The sequence below is a fragment of the Nothoprocta perdicaria genome, unplaced genomic scaffold (genome assembly GCF_003342845.1).
Source record: "Nothoprocta perdicaria isolate Ctin4 unplaced genomic scaffold, notPer1 scaffold_98, whole genome shotgun sequence".
Taxonomy (NCBI): Eukaryota; Metazoa; Chordata; class Aves; order Tinamiformes; family Tinamidae; genus Nothoprocta; species Nothoprocta perdicaria.
In genome coordinates this window covers 134,476-153,937 of record NW_020456287.1, presented here as the reverse complement: position 1 = coordinate 153,937, position 19,462 = coordinate 134,476, and the positions used below count along the sequence as shown (strand labels likewise).

General features: G+C 43.1%; 2 protein-coding genes across 2 annotated transcripts; one reads left to right on the top strand and one right to left on the bottom strand.

The window, feature by feature from the left end:
• The first annotated feature begins 1,956 nt into the window (after window positions 1–1,956).
• Window positions 1,957–10,391, top strand: MED4 (mediator complex subunit 4). The gene is made up of 7 exons (XM_026053332.1): window positions 1,957–2,061; window positions 3,985–4,051; window positions 4,398–4,568; window positions 4,882–4,939; window positions 5,919–6,005; window positions 6,725–6,856; window positions 9,829–10,391. Exons 1-7 carry the CDS (start codon window positions 1,964–1,966, stop codon window positions 9,999–10,001), a joined length of 786 nt encoding a protein of 261 aa, XP_025909117.1. The 5' UTR covers window positions 1,957–1,963; the 3' UTR covers window positions 10,002–10,391.
• Window positions 10,392–13,457: 3,066 nt separating this feature from the next.
• On the bottom strand, window positions 13,458–14,189 carry NUDT15 (nudix hydrolase 15). The gene is made up of 3 exons (XM_026053338.1): window positions 14,038–14,189; window positions 13,771–13,961; window positions 13,458–13,685 (listed from the first exon to the last, which is right to left on the bottom strand). The coding sequence occupies exons 1-3, from the start codon at window positions 14,187–14,189 to the stop codon at window positions 13,540–13,542; spliced, it is 489 nt and encodes a 162-aa protein (XP_025909123.1). The 3' UTR covers window positions 13,458–13,539.
• Between the last annotated feature and the right edge of the window lie 5,273 nt (window positions 14,190–19,462).

Genomic DNA, 19,462 nt, shown 5'->3' with positions numbered 1-19,462 from the left:
TTCCCTGATGCCTTGCGGCTCACACTATCCTCCTACACAGAAGTAGGAGCATCAGTTTGGACAAGTAGGTCTCTGCCAAGAAACCCGCCCTTTTAGCCACTGCTGCATCTACAGGGGAAGGAGTGGGGAGGAACTGCAGAATTTATAAGAAGCAGATAGATCTCTGTGCTGCAGTTTGGGGAAGAGGGTAAGAAGGGCAGCTACCCGGCTGAAAAATGGTGGTATTGGCAGGGTTAGATGAGAGAACCAGTAGTACAGCACTAAAGAATTTTAGAATATTCAATATTCAATATTTAGAATATTCAATATTCACTTCAATACTTCTAAATAATTCAGACGTCAAAAATGAATGTGGAGGAAGAAAGCAATATAGCAGGGGGATTGTTTTATTTGTGCCTCCAGAGAATTGCTTTATTTTTCTGAAGTTGTTATTTCTGTTTACACTCCCATAGAGACACTCTAGCAAATCAGTGAATTGGAAGCACAACCAAACATCTTCACTGATTACATCTTTTCTTCAGCAAAATGAGGGAAATGCTGTCTTTTGGGGGGGGGAAAGAAAGGCAAGCAAAATTCTTTTAAATGGTACAACTATTGGATGAGATTTTATCAGCTACATTATTTCAGAATATTTCAGAATATTTCATTAAAAAGAGTTCTCAAACTACCGATAGATTGGACCTTTGAATGCTATTATATATTGTAAGTGAATTTTAAGGAACTCCTGTTGGCAATTATCTTCTTCTCGGGGCTGCCAAATCTCATTACTTTATCACAAATCCCACAATGTTCAATCATTTCTTAAGCCACAATTCAAAGAATCCTTCATTACCAAGTACTTTGCCTTTTTTTTTTTTTTTTCTTTTGCTTTTTTAATAAGCGCAGATTTCTCAGGGACATACTTACCACAGAAGGTGAAAGGATATTCAGAGTAAACACCAGAGCAGCCCGAGATGCTATCGCCTACCTAATATTCCCTCTCATCAGGACTGATGACAAGCACCGCTCGCCGGGAGGGGGTTGTGGCCGCCTGCTGACAGCAGGACATGGTGGCACCTGGGGACTCCGTGTTCTTCCCTGGATGAGCCCTTACTGGTCAGAAACCTTGGCCTGGATTAGCTTCCACTCTTGGCGCTCTCATCTCGCCCTCCACCCGAGCCTCTGCCTCTCTCTCTCCACATTACGACAAGCTTCATGAATTTAAAAAATTCTTCTGGCTTCCCTGGGAGCCCTTAGGGTCAGTTTACAGTATCAGACCACATACAGCATTTTTTTATAGTACTTTTAAAATACATTTTGCTTGTGTGCAGACCCAAGGGCAGGCACATGCAGCACGGGGTAGGTTGCAATTCCTCAGCCACTTCGAGGTCCTGTTGCTTGTGTCAGGAAAGTGAGCTCGGGCTGGGGTGCAGCACAATTTAAAGCTTGGGCTTTCACCACATTTTCGCCTAAGTCACTTGATCTTCTCAAGTTACTGGGAAAACACCACTCCTCCCTCCAACTGCAAACACCTAAGGGATTTGGGGGCAGCGCGGACCATGGGGTTACGAAGTTACGAGGTTGTGCAGTTGCCAGCCCTTTCTAAGTTTGTGTTCCGTGTCCATAGGGCACATCTGAAACTCATTTGACTTTGAGTTTCCATTCTGTACAGATCGGGGCAGGGGACGGCACATCTCAAGCAGCAAGCACCTAGCCCTACTGTGGAGCCGGCGCCGGTGGAGGCGCTTACGGCCGCGCTGCGTGGCCACGGCGCAAGCGTGAGCCCCTCTGCTCCCCGCCCCGCCTCAGGGGAGCCGTTAACGGCCGCGCTGCGGGCGGGGCGGGGAGGAGGGGAGGAGCCGCCTTGTGCCCCCCCCTGCGGCCGCTGTGCGCATGCGCCGCGCGGCTCGCCCCTCCCTCGCCGCGGGGGCGGGGCGCTGCCGCCGGGAGCGGCGTCTCGCTCGGCTCCGCGCCCGCCATCGTGATGGCGGCGGCGGCGGCGGCGGGCGCGGGAGGCGGCGAGCGGAGCAGCACCCGCGACCGGCTCCTGGCGGCGCTGGAGGATCTCGAGCTCCTGGCCAGGTACCGCGGGCGGGGGGACGCGGCGCCGCTGGCGCGGAGCCGAGCGGAGCGCCCGGCGGTAGCGGCGCGCGGTGAGGCCCGAGCCGCCCCGTGCCGGGGCTCCGCTCCTCCCCGGCCGCCCTGTCCCCCCGGCGGCCCCGCGTGGCCCCTGTGGTCAGCGGCTGTTGTTCCCTGCGGCGGGAGGGAGCGCTGCTCTCCGCGGGAGCGGCGGCTGGGGAGAGCTGTCGTGAGAGGGAGCAGCCGGGCCGCCCAGCGCGGGGGCAGCTTTGGGTTAAAAAATCATCTTTATTTAAATTCTATTGATTTTTCTTCTCTTGAGGACAGGTATTCCATCCAGGGCTTCCCGCAGCAATATTTTTGTGCATCTTCTTGTTGACCAGCAAAGTGTTGAAGCACTGGGTTGGATTATAGTATTGGACACGGTTATGGTATTGGCTTGGTGGTAGGGGTGAAGGTGTGTGCCTAGGCTATAGGCCATGTGTATATATGTATATATGTATATACGTATATATGTATATATGTATATATGTATGGAGGGAAGTGTATATATAAACACATGTACGCGTGCGCACACACATATATATATATATGGGAATCTACATCTGCGTGCACACACACACATATATATGTGTGTATATATATGGGAATCTACATCTGCGTGCACACACACACATATATATGTGTGTGTATATATACATATATATATAGGAATCTACATCTGTTCATTACCAAGCTAGCTCAGAACAGGATCACAGATGACCATGACATCTGCCTTGGTGGTATTTGCTTGCCCCCTTGCACCAGGTTTTATTGGCTACTGATCACTTTTGGTCTGGTGGGATAATCCTAATGAGAGTAAGAGAATCCCAAACTTCATTAATTTTTAATTACTTTATTTTAGTGTTTAGGAGTGCAGACATAGATCAAGATCTTGTTGGGTTTGGTGCTGCTCAGGCTCGGAACGGGAAGATGATCCTGTCTGTCTCTGTAAAGCTCTGTTTAGAGGTTTAAGTTTTGGTGAAGGTGGTGTTCCAGTTTTTGGAAAGGCTCCTGTTGTCATTTTAAGGCTCTGGCCCCTGTGCTGCACTAGTTAAACATCCCTGTTGAGAAGCCCACGCTGGAGGAAGTAGCTAATGGCCATTGCTCCAAGGAGGCTGCTTCACATAAAGTTACCAGGCACTGCACTGAACTTCAGTTCATGCCATTAGAAACCACATATATATTTGGCCTTTACATATGTACATTTATCCCATTTACAGCAAGTGCCTTTTGCATTGTGGTCTCGTGGTTAAGCGAGTCCCCTTAGAGATCACTGACTTTTTCATAATGGTGACAAAGTAGAGGGGTGTGTGGAGACTTGCAGATGCCCTTCTAACCCAGAATGTTACAGTTTTCTTGATATCTTTGTATGTGTTTGATATACAGCTGATATACCATAGTGAGTGTACTAGTAGTAGTTTTACAACAAACTTTTTGGATGTTTGAAAGCATAGGCTTAATTGCTTTAAGCCTGAGTGTGAAGCTTGTTCTGTTGTAAAAATGAAGGAAAACCAGGGAAGTAAAATAATGATAACAACTTATACTTTCATGCCTTCTTGCGATAAACAAAGGTGATGAAACTAAGGCATTAATGTATTTCATTGTCTTTTTATTATTATTATTATTATTATTATTATTGTTATTATTATTATTATTCTCTCAGCTTCTGCTTCTGTGTTACTCATTTGTCAAGAACTTAGCACGTTTCTTGAATGCAAAGGCACGTAAGCACTTTGTGAGCTCAAAGGAGAAACAAATAACTCTGTGAATAGTTCCATCATTGGAGCATTTTTTTTCTTTCTTTCTAAGTTGAGAAATCACTGCTTTGCAAATAGAATAGAAAAAATAGCGCAGAAACTTGTATAAATGTAGTTTTCCTTTCAGAGAACTAATTGAAATTTTGGCCATATCAAGAAACCAGAAGCTTCCACAACCAGGAGAAGAGAGCCAGGTAAGCTGACCTTAATTATTGTTTTTTTAAATATATATATTTAAGTTTATTCCTTCACTGCTACTTTTTTTTTTGCTCTCCTTTTTCCATGTGTATACTTAGACTAATAAGTAAGTAGACTAATAAGATGAGGTTTTAGCCACACTAAAATGATATTCCTGGTCCTTTTGATGCTTTTTCTAAATGTTTGTTTTGTTTACTGCATGCTTCATAGGTTGTTTCTGCAAACAGAGCATATAGTTTGTTTTATTTTGCATGCAAACTGAAATATGCTTGCAGATGCCAGTTCTTCCTTGCTGCATAATTGTTCAGCAATTAAACGTTCTATAAAACTCTTGTCTGACAGATTCTGGAGCTGCTGATTCAGAGAGATGGAGAGTTTCAGGAGCTAATGAAGCTGGCAGTTGATCAAGGAAAAATCYACCATGAAATGCAACTTTTAGAAAAGGTAGTAGAGAAGAGGGATAGTGATATTCAGCAGCTGCAGAAACAACTAAAAGAAGCAGAACACATTCTGGTAAGTTCATAGCTTATGTGCTTGAACACCTACTTGTGATAAAGGTGCTTCTGGAGAAAGCAGCAGTGTGTTAGTTTGAAAAGATGAAATATTTACAATTTCACAATGGCTTTTCTTTTTAGTAGTCAAACACTTTTTACTTATCAGGCTATTCAGTTTTGTTTTATAATGTTAATTTTCTTCCAAGTGTAATTTACTTTTGCATATTTTTCTGAATAGTTTATCAAGGTTCTATTCACAAAGCCCTTTTTATGCAGAAGTTTACAAATTAAYGATTCATTGGAGTTTTGTTTGTTTTGTCATTTATAACTAGGCGACAGCTGTTTATCAAGCAAAGGAGAAGTTGAAATCAATTGAAAAAGCAAGAAAAGGTGTGTTTCTATGGTCATACMTGCTATGCAAATACATACAGTTGTAAAGAAGGTTGCCAGTGAGTTCACATTTTCAAAAGTTTTTTAATGCCGAAACCACAGATTTCAGATACTTTCTGTATAAACACAGTTTTGTTTCATTACGAGTAATGAAACACTTTCTGACGAAAGAACATACAAACATTCTTTCATCAGAATAAAGGCTGGCTATGCGTTTTAAGAATGATACATGTAGCAAATTTATCTTAATATCCAATGTCTCCAGGCTCTTCTTGTATTGGTAATAGTCTGTCTTATTACGTAAGCGCCTCAGCAAAGGCAGTTATCCTGGTTGGCCTAATGACTAGAGGGAGAGTGTGTCTGTGGGCATGTGCATGCATATGCATAACATTGGATGTGAAAGACTGACTAGGTGGTGATGCTGATATGTATTTTTAGCATTTATTGATGATATTTATCATGTCTTAATGCTTTAGATAAAGTTATTTCACAAATATTGTGGCACTTGCAGTGCAGCTGCATATGTAGAAGGGTTGCTACATGTGTGCTCAACTGTTGCGACAAACAGAAAATTCAGCTGTGTGTGGTAGGGCAAACTACAGTGAAGCAAGTGCTGAAGTTTTCTTATAGACTGTTCTTATGACTGTGCTGCTGTAAGAGATCGGTTTGTGTTTTTCACAAGGTTGAACATCTGCTGACTTTAAAGGTCAGAAAGTGGTGTAAAGCCACTTTGCAGTAAAGTTCGTCCTTTTGGTGTCCAAGCATCCTCTGAGCGGTCACTGCATTTGGAGCATGCYCCTTATGTCTGACAAAAAGACATTTCCAATCTTTGACAGAGGGCCCAATAATCTGAGCTAACTGAATGGTGTAATCTTTTAAGGASCTAGCAACTTAGGAAGGTTGAACTAGATGATCTCTAGAGGTCCCTTCCAACCTGAACCATTCTGTGATTCTCTGAACTTTCCTTCACTTCCTCCAGGTGCCATTTCATCTGAAGAAATAATTAAATATGCRCATAGGATCAGTGCTAGCAATGCTGTTTGTGCCCCTCTGACGTGGGTACCAGGTAACTGTCATATTTATGGTGTGTGTATATATATATTTTTCTTGTTGTACTGAAATGCGACCAGTATCTGGACTTAAAATGCCCATGTAAAACAACAACAGATTTTATTTGGTTTGTTAGGGGCATATGTTGTTTTCAGGTGCTATATCTGCAAAAAGATATCCATCAAAACTGGATATCCAAAGTCCTGTAGACTTGTAGCTTCAAAGAAAACAAATCTGCAGGCTTTCTTGTTGGCGTTATCTGTTCTCTTTTCTTACTCTTTTTTTCCTGTATAAACTAGAACCCAAGACTGTTAAGGACTTTTTCCCTGTGTCTGATTGTATCTCCCCTTTGGTTTTATTTTCAGAGGAAGTTAATAATCAGTAGAGTCGGAAGTAGGAATTGTGTTACGCCAGGCCTCAATTTTGGGAATTGTCCCACTTGTCCAGAAGAGATTGTGTTCCTTCCAATTCCTGCTTTTGCAATTTACCTGTGAAGGTAGCAGGGAGAACAGAGGTCTAAACATAGGTTTCTCAAGGACTTTTACTGCAAAATGTGAATGAACAGGGACAGCCAAAATGAAGGACAGAGACTTGGATTTTTTTTTTTTATGGAAGAGGTGTGGTGCTCATTGATGATAAGYAGCTCTTTTCTGGTCGCTAAACTAAGCACCAAAGAAAGAGGTAATATCTGCAAGTATTTGCAATGTTTATATTGAAAAACCTTTCCTTTTTAAGGGGACCCCCGTAGACCATATCCTACGGATCTGGAAATGAGGAGTGGTCTCTTGGGTCAGATGAACAACCCATCCACCAATGGAGTTAATGGGCACCTACCAGGAGATGCACTTGCAGCGGGAAGGCTGCCAGGTAAAGGGGTCTCAGCTCTGTGTTGCTTTTCTTTAGTCATTGTATAATCATAGCACTTRTAAGTGTTCCTTAGCAATGGCAAAGCAGAATTAAAATAATGAAAATTATGGCCAACATTTTTCCTTAGTGGTGAAGAACTAGTAAAAATAGTTAAAATTCACGTCATTCCTGCTAAGTCATTCTGTAGATACTAGACCATAAGTCAACCTAAAAAATCACTTTAGTTGAAAAATCACTGCTCTTCAGGTCACTTATTCTAAATTACTCTAAGTGATACCAAATTTTTTAAAAAAGTGTATTTCCACTACATTTTTTTCTTGCAGTGAAAGTACAGAATTGTGGAAGGTATAATCAGAAGAGGTGTGTTGTTTCCCATACCTCCCTATAGCTAAATTGGTTGGAAGTTCCTGTTTGAAAATACATTGACAAGGACAGCTGATGAGGTAGTGCCCTGAGTGTAGCAATTAATGTTAAATGCCTAATTGGTTAATGTAACGGACACTTCCCCTGACTTTACTGGGATTCATTCATGCTAAAATATGATTTAGTGGCAAATAGCCATAACTTGAATCAATAATTTGGTGGAGTAGCTGTGTGCCTGGGCACCTTTAATCTTATTGGCGTTAGACTAAAGTATAGCAAAAATCTTACTTTGGATATTGAGAAAATCGTAACAGTGCTTACCAGTCTGTTTAGTTTGTAGTAATTATGGAAAAAAAAAGAAGTTTTCAAACATTACACTGAATTCTTGAATTATTTTGAATTTTTGAATACACCAAAAAAGCTTTATTACAAATGCCTTAAAAGGGGGAGGGGGGAGGTGTCTGCAGTCATATATGTAATGCTAATGTCACCTCTTGYGAAATCAGTTGAAGTTTAGGGTCATCTCCCTCTCTAAACCTCTGACCCTAGAGAAAATAGAGAAATCCCTGTGAGGTTTCTCCCMAAAACAGGTCTGTACGCCTTTCTCTTGTTGTGAAATATTAAGGCTATCTCTTAAGGATAAAGACAGGAAGGATGTTAAGATTCTCTCTTCCTCCTGGATGTTAAGGTAATCTCTTCCTCTTGCAGCATAGGAGAGGTTGAGCTTATGCCTAAGGCTTGGAAGAGTGGATTCAGGGCAGCTCTGCTGCTCTAAAGGATTCAGACTTCACTTCTGAGTAGAGTCTCTGTAAGAACTGAAAGCTCGCTGTTTAGGGCATTTCCTGGGGGCTGGAAAATGCAGGATTTAAACCCTTAAAGCAAATGAGTTAGTTGAACCTGAGTTCCCTATGTCAGATCCTCTAATTACTAGACTGATAAGTCTAGACTAGTTTAGACTAGACTAGATTACTAGACTGACATCACAAATTCATTCAAAAGAAAGCAGAGGCTGACGTGACACTTTGTGTAGGAACCCTGAATCTGTTGGGGTGTGGCAGGCACATCCTGAGAATGTTTTTAGTCCTCTTAGAGATTTCCGCAGAGAAATGTCTAGTTCCTGAGTCCTTATTGAGTCTAGCTGCGAGCCAACCTCTGGGGTGCTTGATGGCCTCAAAACTTGAGCTTTTCAGTACACTCTCACTCTGGTTGAACAGTGCAGTGATTGAAATGTTGAAGCATGGCCACGGGATCCAAACCACTGGTTTACACACTCGGCTGGTTCAAACAGAATTGGCTAAGTTTACTTTGGTGGGAATAAACCCACCCAGTCCTATTCTTGGTCTTCCCAAAGCGGGCAGGAAACTGGCATAAAGGCTGAATTGTGTTCTCCAGTCTGCTGGTGGTCAGACTTGCACAGCTAGGAAATGCCATAACCTACAATAACACAGTGTTTGGTTTTTGAGGGGGTGGGGCTCCATACGTGGATTCTCCAGCGTGTAAATTTAACAATCAAAAGCTTTCGTGTGGATTCTGGGTGCTTCTGAGTCCGTCAGTTCCTGACTGGACTATCCAACCTATATWGACTATTTCTAACTCATATAACCCATGGCAATGTCCTTCTTTTCTGCCCGTGCAAATGAGTTTTTGTTAAGTTCAGAGTCTTGTCTRGTTATTTTTAAATTCTTGCTGTAAKCAGGAGGTAGTTGGTTTTGTCTGCGGATGGACTGTAGCCACAGTGACTAGAAATAAGGAAGGAAGGATGGGAAACGYAGCGGTGGGACCCCACTTCAGAAAGAAGAGAGCAGAAATGACAATGCACATTGCACGTTGTAGCTCTGAAGGGGGAGGTGTTTTTAGGGGCAAGGAAGGAAGGGAGTGACAAGAAAGTGTTGGGAGGGCTGAGGAGTCTTCAGTACGTTGGTGGGGAGACAAAGGATGGGAGGATTCTGGATGTCAGAGACTGGAAGAAACAATGAGGGGCAACGGAAGCTGCTCTGGCTGGGGCACTGCAGGGCACTTCCCTCCCTCACACTTATCTCTGTCCAGGACTCTGGTCTTGCAGTGGGACTGTATTTAGCATTTGGTGCACTGTGTTTGCTGGTGGAAGTATGCTATCCAAGGTGTTTCAGCCAAATTCAGACGAGACCTTGAAGTTTGAATTTCTGTGGCCTACCTTAGCTATTGATATTATCCTTTCATGTAGTGTTTTTATCTATTTTTGCATACTGACAGGGGGTGGCCGTTTTCACAACTGTCTGTGGTTGTGAAAGTTAGTCARTTCAAACTGCTTTGAAGATGAAAAGCTCAGTATGAGTATATACTGTTTGAAGTGGGGTGATGAGAGATTAAGAGCCACATGTATTACTGGGCCTCTGGCAGAAGAGACTTCTACACTGAGGGAATGGCTGTTATGAGATGTCTTCCAGATGCTGCTTCAGTTTTCAGCTGTCCATTTTACAGTGAAAACAAATGCTAACTGAAAAACTGAGTACTGAATTCAGAAATGGTAACTGAAAACTTGCTGAGTTTTGGAGTTCTGTTGAGCAGTCCCATTGAGTTTGTGAATATAAGAARCAGATACTTCATGGATGAAATCCTTTTTGTTCCAGACGTGCTGGCTCCTCAGTACCCTTGGCAGTCAAGCGACATGTCCATGAACATGCTACCTCCTAATCACAGCAACGACTTCTTGCTGGAGCCTCCGGGACACAACAAGGAGAACGAAGACGATGTGGAAGTGATGTCGACAGACTCCTCGAGCAGCAGCAGCGACTCGGACTAGGTGCAAGGGGGCAGTATCCCTGGTAGACCTTTCCTGTGGTGAAGGCAGGTAGGACGCTGTTCGTCACAAACTGCAGCACCCGTCGTCTCGCTGGTGACCCTGTACAGGGAGAAGATGCAGCTGGCGCAGAAAGAGGGTGACTAATTTAAAACCGTGGACTTCTAGATTTTTTTTTTTTTTCCATTAGATGCTCAAACAAAAAAGACTGGGAGCTTTGTGCTGGAGGAGAGATACAAGATTTCTGGTCATTATGTACATGTGAGTGTGGATGTTTGCAAGAGACATGTGCGTGTGTGTGTTTGTRTATATATATATTTACTATACATTAGAGGACAGAAGTTCCTGGGAAAAAAAGGTGTAAGGGGAATCCCCTTGTATGTTTGTTAGTAACTTTACTCTTTTGATGAGAGCCTTTTCTATGGCACAGAAACAAGGCATGAAATTTGTAATTTTAATATTTTTATGTTACTGCCAAAATCCATGTTCTTGATCATCTTGTGTGTTCTGAGAACAAAAATATGGCAATAAGGTGTAATAAAATGTTTGTAATTATTGTAATATATAATAAATGATTTGTCATAAAGTCTTTGTGTAACTTTATCAGTTTGCAACCTTAAATCTTAGATGAATAATTGTGTAACTTCCTTATTTGCCACATTTTATCCTAGTAGGTGATTGGTTGAGTGAGTTTTGGAACCTTATGCTCCCAGTTTTCTTTCCCAATGGCTCTGTGAGGATAGGAAGCAGCTAAGCAGTCAGCCTGTCCTTGTAGCAGTTCTGCTTTGCTGGACACCCCTGCAGCAGTGCAGAGTTTGGGGCAGCAACCTCAGCCACGCGCTGAGCAGGTCTCCTGGGACCCCGGGGCTGGTGCATGCGGGGGCCCACGGCACGTTCAGCTCCTTTCAGTTCAAAGTGCTCACAGCTTTTTCATTCCTGTCATCTACATTTTCTTCAGTCCCGTGAAACTGCTGATTTGTTTACTTAAGCAGTTGCATTTCCTGTCTCAGCTGCATTGTTCTTTCATCTTTCCAAAGACTTTTCCCTTCCCTTAACTTACCTTGTTCTGTTTTGTTTAGGGAGTCGTATGACAGCTGCTTTTGTCTCTGGTTTGGATGTGATTGGAGCTTTCGTAGGCTCCCTGGTGCTCCTGCCAATTACAGGTTTCTGCCYTGCCACTAGGTTTCCTGATGAGAACTCTGCTTTCCCATCATATAGTTGTTGTTCGTTTCTCAATGCTTCATTTGCTTAATTTTCTTAGTATTTATCCTGTAACACCACCCCACCTGACCAACATGTGTCCTGTAGGGAGGCAGAAGTGAAAAAGACCTTTGCAGTCAGGTTCAATCCCATGGTATATTAGGTAGATTTTGTTTTGAGAGGGAGCTGGTTAATTTGTTTGTCTTTCAACTATTCCTTTCTGAACTTACTTCAAAAAGTAGCTCTTAAGATTTCGCCTTTGTAGGTGGCAGTTTAAAGTGATACATATTTTTAACTTTGTGACACTGCTATCTTCTCTTTTGTGCTGTATGCTATAATCATATTTATAGAGCAACTGCATTTCCTCTTCTATRTGAATCCAAATGAGGCTGCCGTCTCGACAACCTTTCTAGTCAGCTTTGCCTACCTCGCTGTTGTTCACACTGTTTTTCTTAAATATCAGCAATCAGAATCATACACAGTCCTGCAGAGAGCAGTTTCTTCATGCTTTGTACAAGGTCATTGGTATTTTCTTTCCTAAAAGCCCCTTCTTTGATCTGTCCTAGGACACAGCACTAATGCACAGCACCAATTAAAGAAGTCACAAATTGCTGTTCGCTGATTGCAGTAATGCACTGTAGTCATTTAATCAGTCCACTTAGGATACAGTAACCCTGACATATGGTGATACTCCRTGTCCTAATTTCAGCAACTTTACTTGTATATTTACAGCAAACAGAATGAACATAACCAGTTCATGTAATTATTTACTGTATTACAAACCATTTTACAATAACTCAKTATTTTGCATCAATGACTTTCTAACACTTACACAATAGCATAAAATCCTTTGACCTACTATACTTCTCATTATTCTTCAGAACAGATGGGTTGGACATCTGTCAACTCCTATAGCCCCTTTGCTAACAGCTGTGTGGAATATTTTTCAGTGTACAAAAAAAAAAAAACATTTTTCCCATGTTTTTGGGGAAAAAAACTCTACTTTTTGAATAAAAAATAACTTTTGAACTGTATTGTACGAAGGTAATATTCTGTGAGGCGTTCCATTTCAAAACTACTTTTTCCACTTCAGACRAGGAATATTCATCCCACAGGAAGCTCTATGTAGTTAAGAATACTAATATATAATCAAYTAAGTAGGAGGCTTAGTTATCAACAGTGTTCTTAAATTTTGTACCATTCTGCCTGTTTCTCAGTGGAAAACACCACCTCTATTTATGAATTTATGGGCAAAGCAAGCAACTGCTTTAAGCCCCCCTTTTTTTTTTCTCTTTTAAAATTTACAAACCAATTTATAATTTAAAATAAATTCAAAACTTCCATTATTTCATTATTTGTGTTTTACTTAAATGAAATCAAGGGGTATCACAGAATGTTTTCAACTGTGCCTGCATATAAAGGAAACAAACAGGAAGTGTGCTTTAAATGAACACTGAAGAAAAAAAAAACAGGCAATTTKGTGAAATTCTGAGATTTAATCCATTCTGATCCTAAAATTCACGGCAGAAATCCTAATGACTGAAAAAGCTATAGCTGAAAAAGAATAATATAAATTCTAGAAAATTTTCTAATTGTAAGCTCACCATATTACATTTTTATCTTTATGTTCTTTGACTATTCTTTGATTCACTGCTAATTCATCATTCAGTCRCATCAAACTGAAGACTGAGAATTCTATCAAATCCTGGTCGCCATAAAAAACTATTTGAATCTGTACAGCTGACAATTTAATGCTGAYGAGCTTCTTTAGCCTAAAGATTTGATAGTCTGCTTTAGAACGACACCTGCAAATAAGACTAGTCTGTACAGTATTTCGTCAGTCACACTTTAGGCACCTCTTTATTAAGAGCTGTAGTAACATATGAAGGTAATCTGCTGAGATGGGAATCACTAATGCAGATGAATTTTCAAAATTAGATTTTTTTCCATTATTTCCATTTAACTTACTAGGTTAGGTACTGCATATTTTGAAGAAAGAGCRATGCAGTCTACAGTAATATTCTTGACAGTGTAAATGGGAGTAGCTCTGTTGACTTCCAAAGGGATATTGATCTATATGAAGATTTTTCAAATAAAACACTCTATATAAAATACTGCTTAAGAATTAGAAAATATGCTTGTTGTTGAATTGCTATGAAGGAAAGCTCTATCTAGCCTTGGACTGAGAAAAAAACGTTATGTGAAACAAGGTGAAAGCACTGAAACATTTGGCATTTTTTGATGGGCAAACACTGTATATGTTTTTACATACATACATTATTTTTTACACTGGAAAAGCAGGGCTGCCCGTGAAACAGGTTACACAACATAAAACTATTTTTCATRACAGCTGGTGACTTCCCGTGTATCCCTTCAGGTGCTCAAAATCTTCCGTGAAAGGATTGTACCCTTGTTCTCTCAAGCAGCGCAAGGGCCAGAACAGCTGCTCCGCCGGAGGAAACTCGTCCCACTTCACCCACTGCCAGCCTGTGGAAAGGACACAGCGGGAAAGCGTGGGCGGGGCGTAACGGCCGTAACGGCGGCGCCGCCCGCGCACGCGCGCTCGCCTCACCCTCGTTCTTGTGCGGCTCGCAGTTGCGCGGCTCGGCGCCCGGCTCCGCCTCGGCCCGCATGAGCACCGTGACGTAGTGGTAGCGCGCGGCGGCGCACGCCGCGTTCACGGCGGAGGCGAAGCGCACGCGGCGCAGGCGCAGAGCCGCCTCCTCGCGCGCCTCCCGCGCCGCGCACTCGGCCAGGCTCTCCCTGCGGGGAAAGGGGGGGGAACATGGCGCTGGGGGAGGCGGGCGGGCAGCGCGCGCCTCGGCCCCGCCGCTCCTACCCGAACTCCAGGTGGCCGCCGGGGAGTTGGAAGGCGCCGTCGCCCATGGCGCCCTTCCTCCTGCCCAGCAGGACGCAGCCGGGGTGCTCGGCGCTCGTGACCACCACCCCCACGCCGACGCCGGGCCGCGGCGGCGCCGCCTCGCCCGCCATGGCAACGGTCGCAGCGCCCCGCCCTGCCGCGCCCCTCGCGCGGCGCCTGCGCGGCCGTTGCCGCCGCGGCGGGAGGCGGGACGGGACGGGACGGGACGGGAACGGGAACGGGAACGGGAACGGGAACGGGAACGGGAACGGGCACGGGCCGACCTGTCCGCTGCGGAGCCAGGGCCGGGCCAGGCCTCCGCGGGGAAGAGGCCTCCGGGCACCGAATATGAGGGAAGAACAAGTCCAGCTGGAATCCCTGGAGCGCCGGCTCATCCACGGTTCCGTTTAAAATGCTGTTGTGTTAGTGTGCGGTTCATCCCTAAGACTAGGAATCATGAAAAGCCACCACCACCACCAACAACCCCCTCCCTTCCCATCCTAGCTAAGCAAAAATCAAGAGGCAGAATGACCCTGACTGATGGAATTGAAGTGATCAACATCTCTGCTGGCAAATAGGTCTCCGTTTTCACGTCTGCTGTGGTCTGGCAGGATCAAAGTGCTGGCGTTGCAGCTAGCCTAGTTCCTAGATGCTGTCTTCCTTCACTGCTATGTGTGTATGTGTTCTTGATCCCTTTGAACCGAGTTTATTGTTTGCCGGCAGGTGGAGGCAGGTGATCCTTCCCCTCTGCTCAGCATCTGCAAGGCCCCATTAGGCTCCGGGTATGGGCTTCACAGAGCCAGGAGGACCTGGAGATCCTGGAGCAGGTCCAACGAAGGGCTCCTGATACCATCAGGATGCCTATGAGGAGAGTCTGAGAGAGCTGGGACGCTTCAGGCCCGAGAAGACCTGAATGAGGGTCTTAYTGGTGTGTGTAAGTACGTGAAGGAGGGTGTAGTGAGGATGGGGCTGCTCTTCTCAGTGGTACCCCGTGATAGAACAAARAATAGGCACAAATTGAAACGCAGGAAGCTTCATCCAAACATGAGAAGATCTTCTTTGCTGAGGGTGACAGAGCACTGGAGCAGGTTGCCCAAATAGGTGGTGGAGTCTCCTCTGGAGACACTCAAGAGCCACCTGGACACGGTCCCTGGCAGTCTGCCTTAGGTGACCCTGCTTGAGCAGGGGCTTGGGACTGGACTCAAAAGGTCCTGTCCTCAACCCCTGTGTGATTCTGTGACTTGCTGCATCTTGCTCATGATAAAGGTCACAAGGAAAATTTGCCTGAACATTATTTTTTTTTTTTCTGGGGTTATTTTTCTGTAGATTAGTTGCCTAAGTGCCTCTGTACAGAGTCCGATGGGAGCCAGTGCTGGCACGAAGGAAATGTCAGTGTGTGCCTGGGACTGCTAGAAGTAAGGCTGCCCTTTGACGGGAGTTGGCTGTTGTATCAGTTTAGCTGTAATATCAGTCCACAGCCTAAATTACTCATTAATTAAAAAAAATCTTGGCCAAAGTGCTAAGTTAAGTGACCTTTCATAAAGCAAACTAATTAGCACATTCCCTGACATTTTTCACTGTTGCTAGAATATCTTATTCTCCATGTTAAACACCAGCTAGTTATATTACTTCTGCATGTTAAGAAGATTACAATGATTTTACAAAAATCTATCAGGGACTTCTACATTGATAAGTTTATTATGCTGTTTGCCTGATCGGCAGCTAAAAACATTTCCAATTTCTATGTCAATTGTAAATATTTTTTTCTGTTCCTTACACTAAATGGTTTGGGCATGGCCYACTTTCTAGTCATATAATTTAAAATGCAAAAAGTATTAGTGTGGTCATTATGCTTGTTAGCATAATGCAGGATGCCATTCCTTACAAAATTAAATATCTTCATAGTATATCTTTTTGAAATTAATATAACTATGTACAATGTCATTACTAAGTGTGAAAGCTTGTTATTTCTTAAAAATGTTATTTCTTATAAACACCTGTATTTGTAAATAGACTCAGATGTTGCCTTTTTTCCCCTTAAATAACCCTTTGCTCACAACCAACATAGGAAGAATGATGCTTTTGCAGGACTTTACCCTTTTTTTTTCTGGTAAGGTTTTGAAATAGACTTTTATATAAATGTCTTTAATTGGTCATTAAGGTTTTGAAATAGACTTTTAGATAAATGCCTTTAATTGGTCATTGTGAGATGAATCATTTCAGAACATATCACTTACCATAATTGTCTCCTTAGATACTCCAAAGAGAGTATCCTCATATGCTGCAGAAACAAGGGATTTGACTGCAAAATTTGAGTCCAGTTGGAGGTAGCCGGATTTGTGTATATATCCGACTTGCCCCCAATGTGTATGTGGAATAGATAACAGGAGTGCTGGCATTCTGAAAGCCTACATGAATATTACTTCCTGCAAAACATGTAAGCTTTAACTGGGTTGTACAAGTRAATCTTCTCAAATTACTATTAATCCCAAAAGGAAGTTAAGTCAGTTATAGGGTCGCTTTTACGGATGAAGTCTGCAGAGCACAAAGCGGAAGGAGATACCAGAGTCTGCTTTAAAATRGCACAGTTCCTGCCTAGGAGTAGCCCTCCTAGAAAAACAAAACCCCAGACCCTTTCCAGAATGAAAATGAGGTTCAGGGGGCAGAGGATGAAAAATCTGCTCACGTCAGTCTCAGTAAATCCCTGTGCTACTTGTATGCAGAACATTTCAAAGTTTTACTGTTCTCCTCTGTGTACTTCCCTTCACCAGGTGCCCTCCAGCTTAAATATCCACACTGATTTCTCCTTGAGACGCTCTCAGCTGGAACTGGGACGTGGTTTTTCCTCACAGCAGAGAATCAAGGACTGGCTGCCCCTGTCACTTTCAGTGTAGGCAGATGAGTTCAAGTCACCTTCAGGAGTGAGTGCTCAGTCAGGAACTGCTCACACAGCAATAAAAACTGGGRCGTGCTCCAGGAAGCTGTCAGCGATTGCCCCTGAGACACAAAAGGGTAGCTGCTCTCTATATTTCTGGTAGAAAATCCAGGCCTTTTTACCGTCGTAGGATGGGACAGGAGCTCGTCCCCTTTTTCTGCTTGGCTGCTTTTTATTAATATCAGGCTTTAGTTTAATTACACACCAGAGTCTTTTTCATGAAGATGGCCAGTCTACTTTCTGCTCCTGTGGYTCCTGAGTTAACCATATAAATAGATGTAAAATACTATTAAAATTAGGAAAGATTAGCAGAACTTTGTAACCTACAGCTATCTCCTTCTTTAGTGATGGTACAACTCCATGACTGATCTTTTTTTTTCCCTCAAAGTTGCTGTCTTGCTTATGAAACTGCACTGAGGATACATTATTATACCAATAAGCTTACAAAGTTACATGCTGTTTTGCCAATTGACAGTGGGGCAGCAAAAGAACCAAACACCAAGGGAAAGAACAGTTTTGTTTACTATTAATATAAAATAATACAGAAATGAAATGATACATCTAACAAAACAATAAGCTTACTATGTGCTGGGTATGCAAGGTAATGTACTTAACCATTACTGTATGAGAAAGAGAATAGTGATTAAGAAAAAGATACATCTCCAGTTGCCTAAATACGTTACCATCGCCTAGATCCGCAGTCGCTGAGCTGTCCCTGTTGCAGCGAGGATTGGAAAACCTTCCAAATCTTCCAAAAGATTTGGAGGAGGATTTGGAGAACCCTCCAAATCTCCAAATCTGGGAGATCTTACGCAGTGCCTCTACCCATAAGTGAGGTCTCCAAAGTCACTGCAAGAGGGTGCAGCTTTTATGAAACCAAATCAGCAAACCTTGCATTTTCTTTGTTAGCAGAACATCTTTTCCTTCTTTTCCTTCTTTTCCTTTCATCTGGGACCGAGACTTAGCCAGAGCCCCAGCTTTGGGTGGGAAAGTTCCCTTCAAGGTTGAAAACATGTGCATGAGAGCCTACAAAAGTTACAGTTTTATGAGCCTACATGCAGGTTGGCATAAGCAGTTCTACAGGGGAGCTCTGTGTACTTCTAGTGTGAGGGTGTCAGAGCCCTGGCACAGGCTGCCCAGGGAGGCTGTGGAGTCTCCTTCTCTGGAGATCTTCCAAACCMGCCTGGATGCCGCCCTGTGCCCCGTGCTCTGGGTGTCCCTGCTGGAGCAGGGGGTTGCACTAGATGATCTCTAGAGGTCCCTTTCAACCTCAACCATCCTGACTTGGGCCCGTGCTTCAGGCGCCGGCACTTCACATGCTTGACAATGCACATTTAATTTGTTCTGTTTGTGTGTGTGGCAGCCTCTACATAATAGAAGTGCTATTGGAAGAGCAGCAGAAGAAAAGACGGAAGGTTTTGCTTGGCTGGGTCATTGGTTAGGCCCTCTGTGGCCTGACTTCCCTTTCAGGCTTTTCCTCTAAATTGGGTCTCTTCCTTTCCCAGAGCCATAAAACTGGATAACGCTAGAGAACATCTTTGTTAGGAAGCCTGTGGACRAAATATAGGTGGTGTCTCTCAGTATCTTCACGTTGCCACTGGCCTGTCTGGTCTTTGATGGTCATGGTCTTTGATGAAGAGGCCAGGATTAAAGCCATGGAGAATACTGAATAATGGAAAGAAATAAAAACTTGTCACCTCCAACTGAAGTGTTTCCAGAGATAATCCTTCTACTTAAGAAAGAGCTTCCAAATAAGAGAAAGGAAAATGTGTGGAAATTTTCCTACTTATTTTATATTTGCCTATGCCTTGACCTTGCCTTTATTATAAATGTACATTCTGCATGGTTCTGTTTACATTACATTAAATGCCAAACTGATTTTTTTCTTTTTTTTTTTTGTAGTAAATTTTATGAGAGCTGTAAGATTATATATATAAGTACTGTCATTCCTTTTCACAGAACAGAAAAGCCTTGCTTTTAATATTGTATTTTAGAAGGGGCCTAGCTGAGGAAAATAAAAGTTGACTTGTATAACCCTCACTGACTAAAACTCGTACTTTTTTTGAGACCAGAATTTTCTTTTTTACACTTGTGCTGGAATTATTTGTATCTGATTCCATTAACAGTACCTTTTTTCATCAAGGTGTGCTCCTGCCCCCGCTGTGGTCACAGTCTTTGCTGGGTTCATAGAGCCCGGTGGTCAGCGAATACAAGAGCAATAAAATAGTATGGGTGAATTGGAGCTGAACTGCGTTGAGAGAAGGTATCTTCATTGCTTGAGCACTATTTCTTTGCTCTGCTGTGAACAGATTGGATTCATCAGAACGACTGTAGGTGGTGATACAGCTCCATGCTTTATTTCCAGCTCTGCCATTAACTTTTAAGTGACCTTGGGCAACTCCTATGCTGACAAAGACTGATTGCCCCCTAGCTGCTATAAACCTCCTGTGTGTGCTCAGCGCCGGGGCA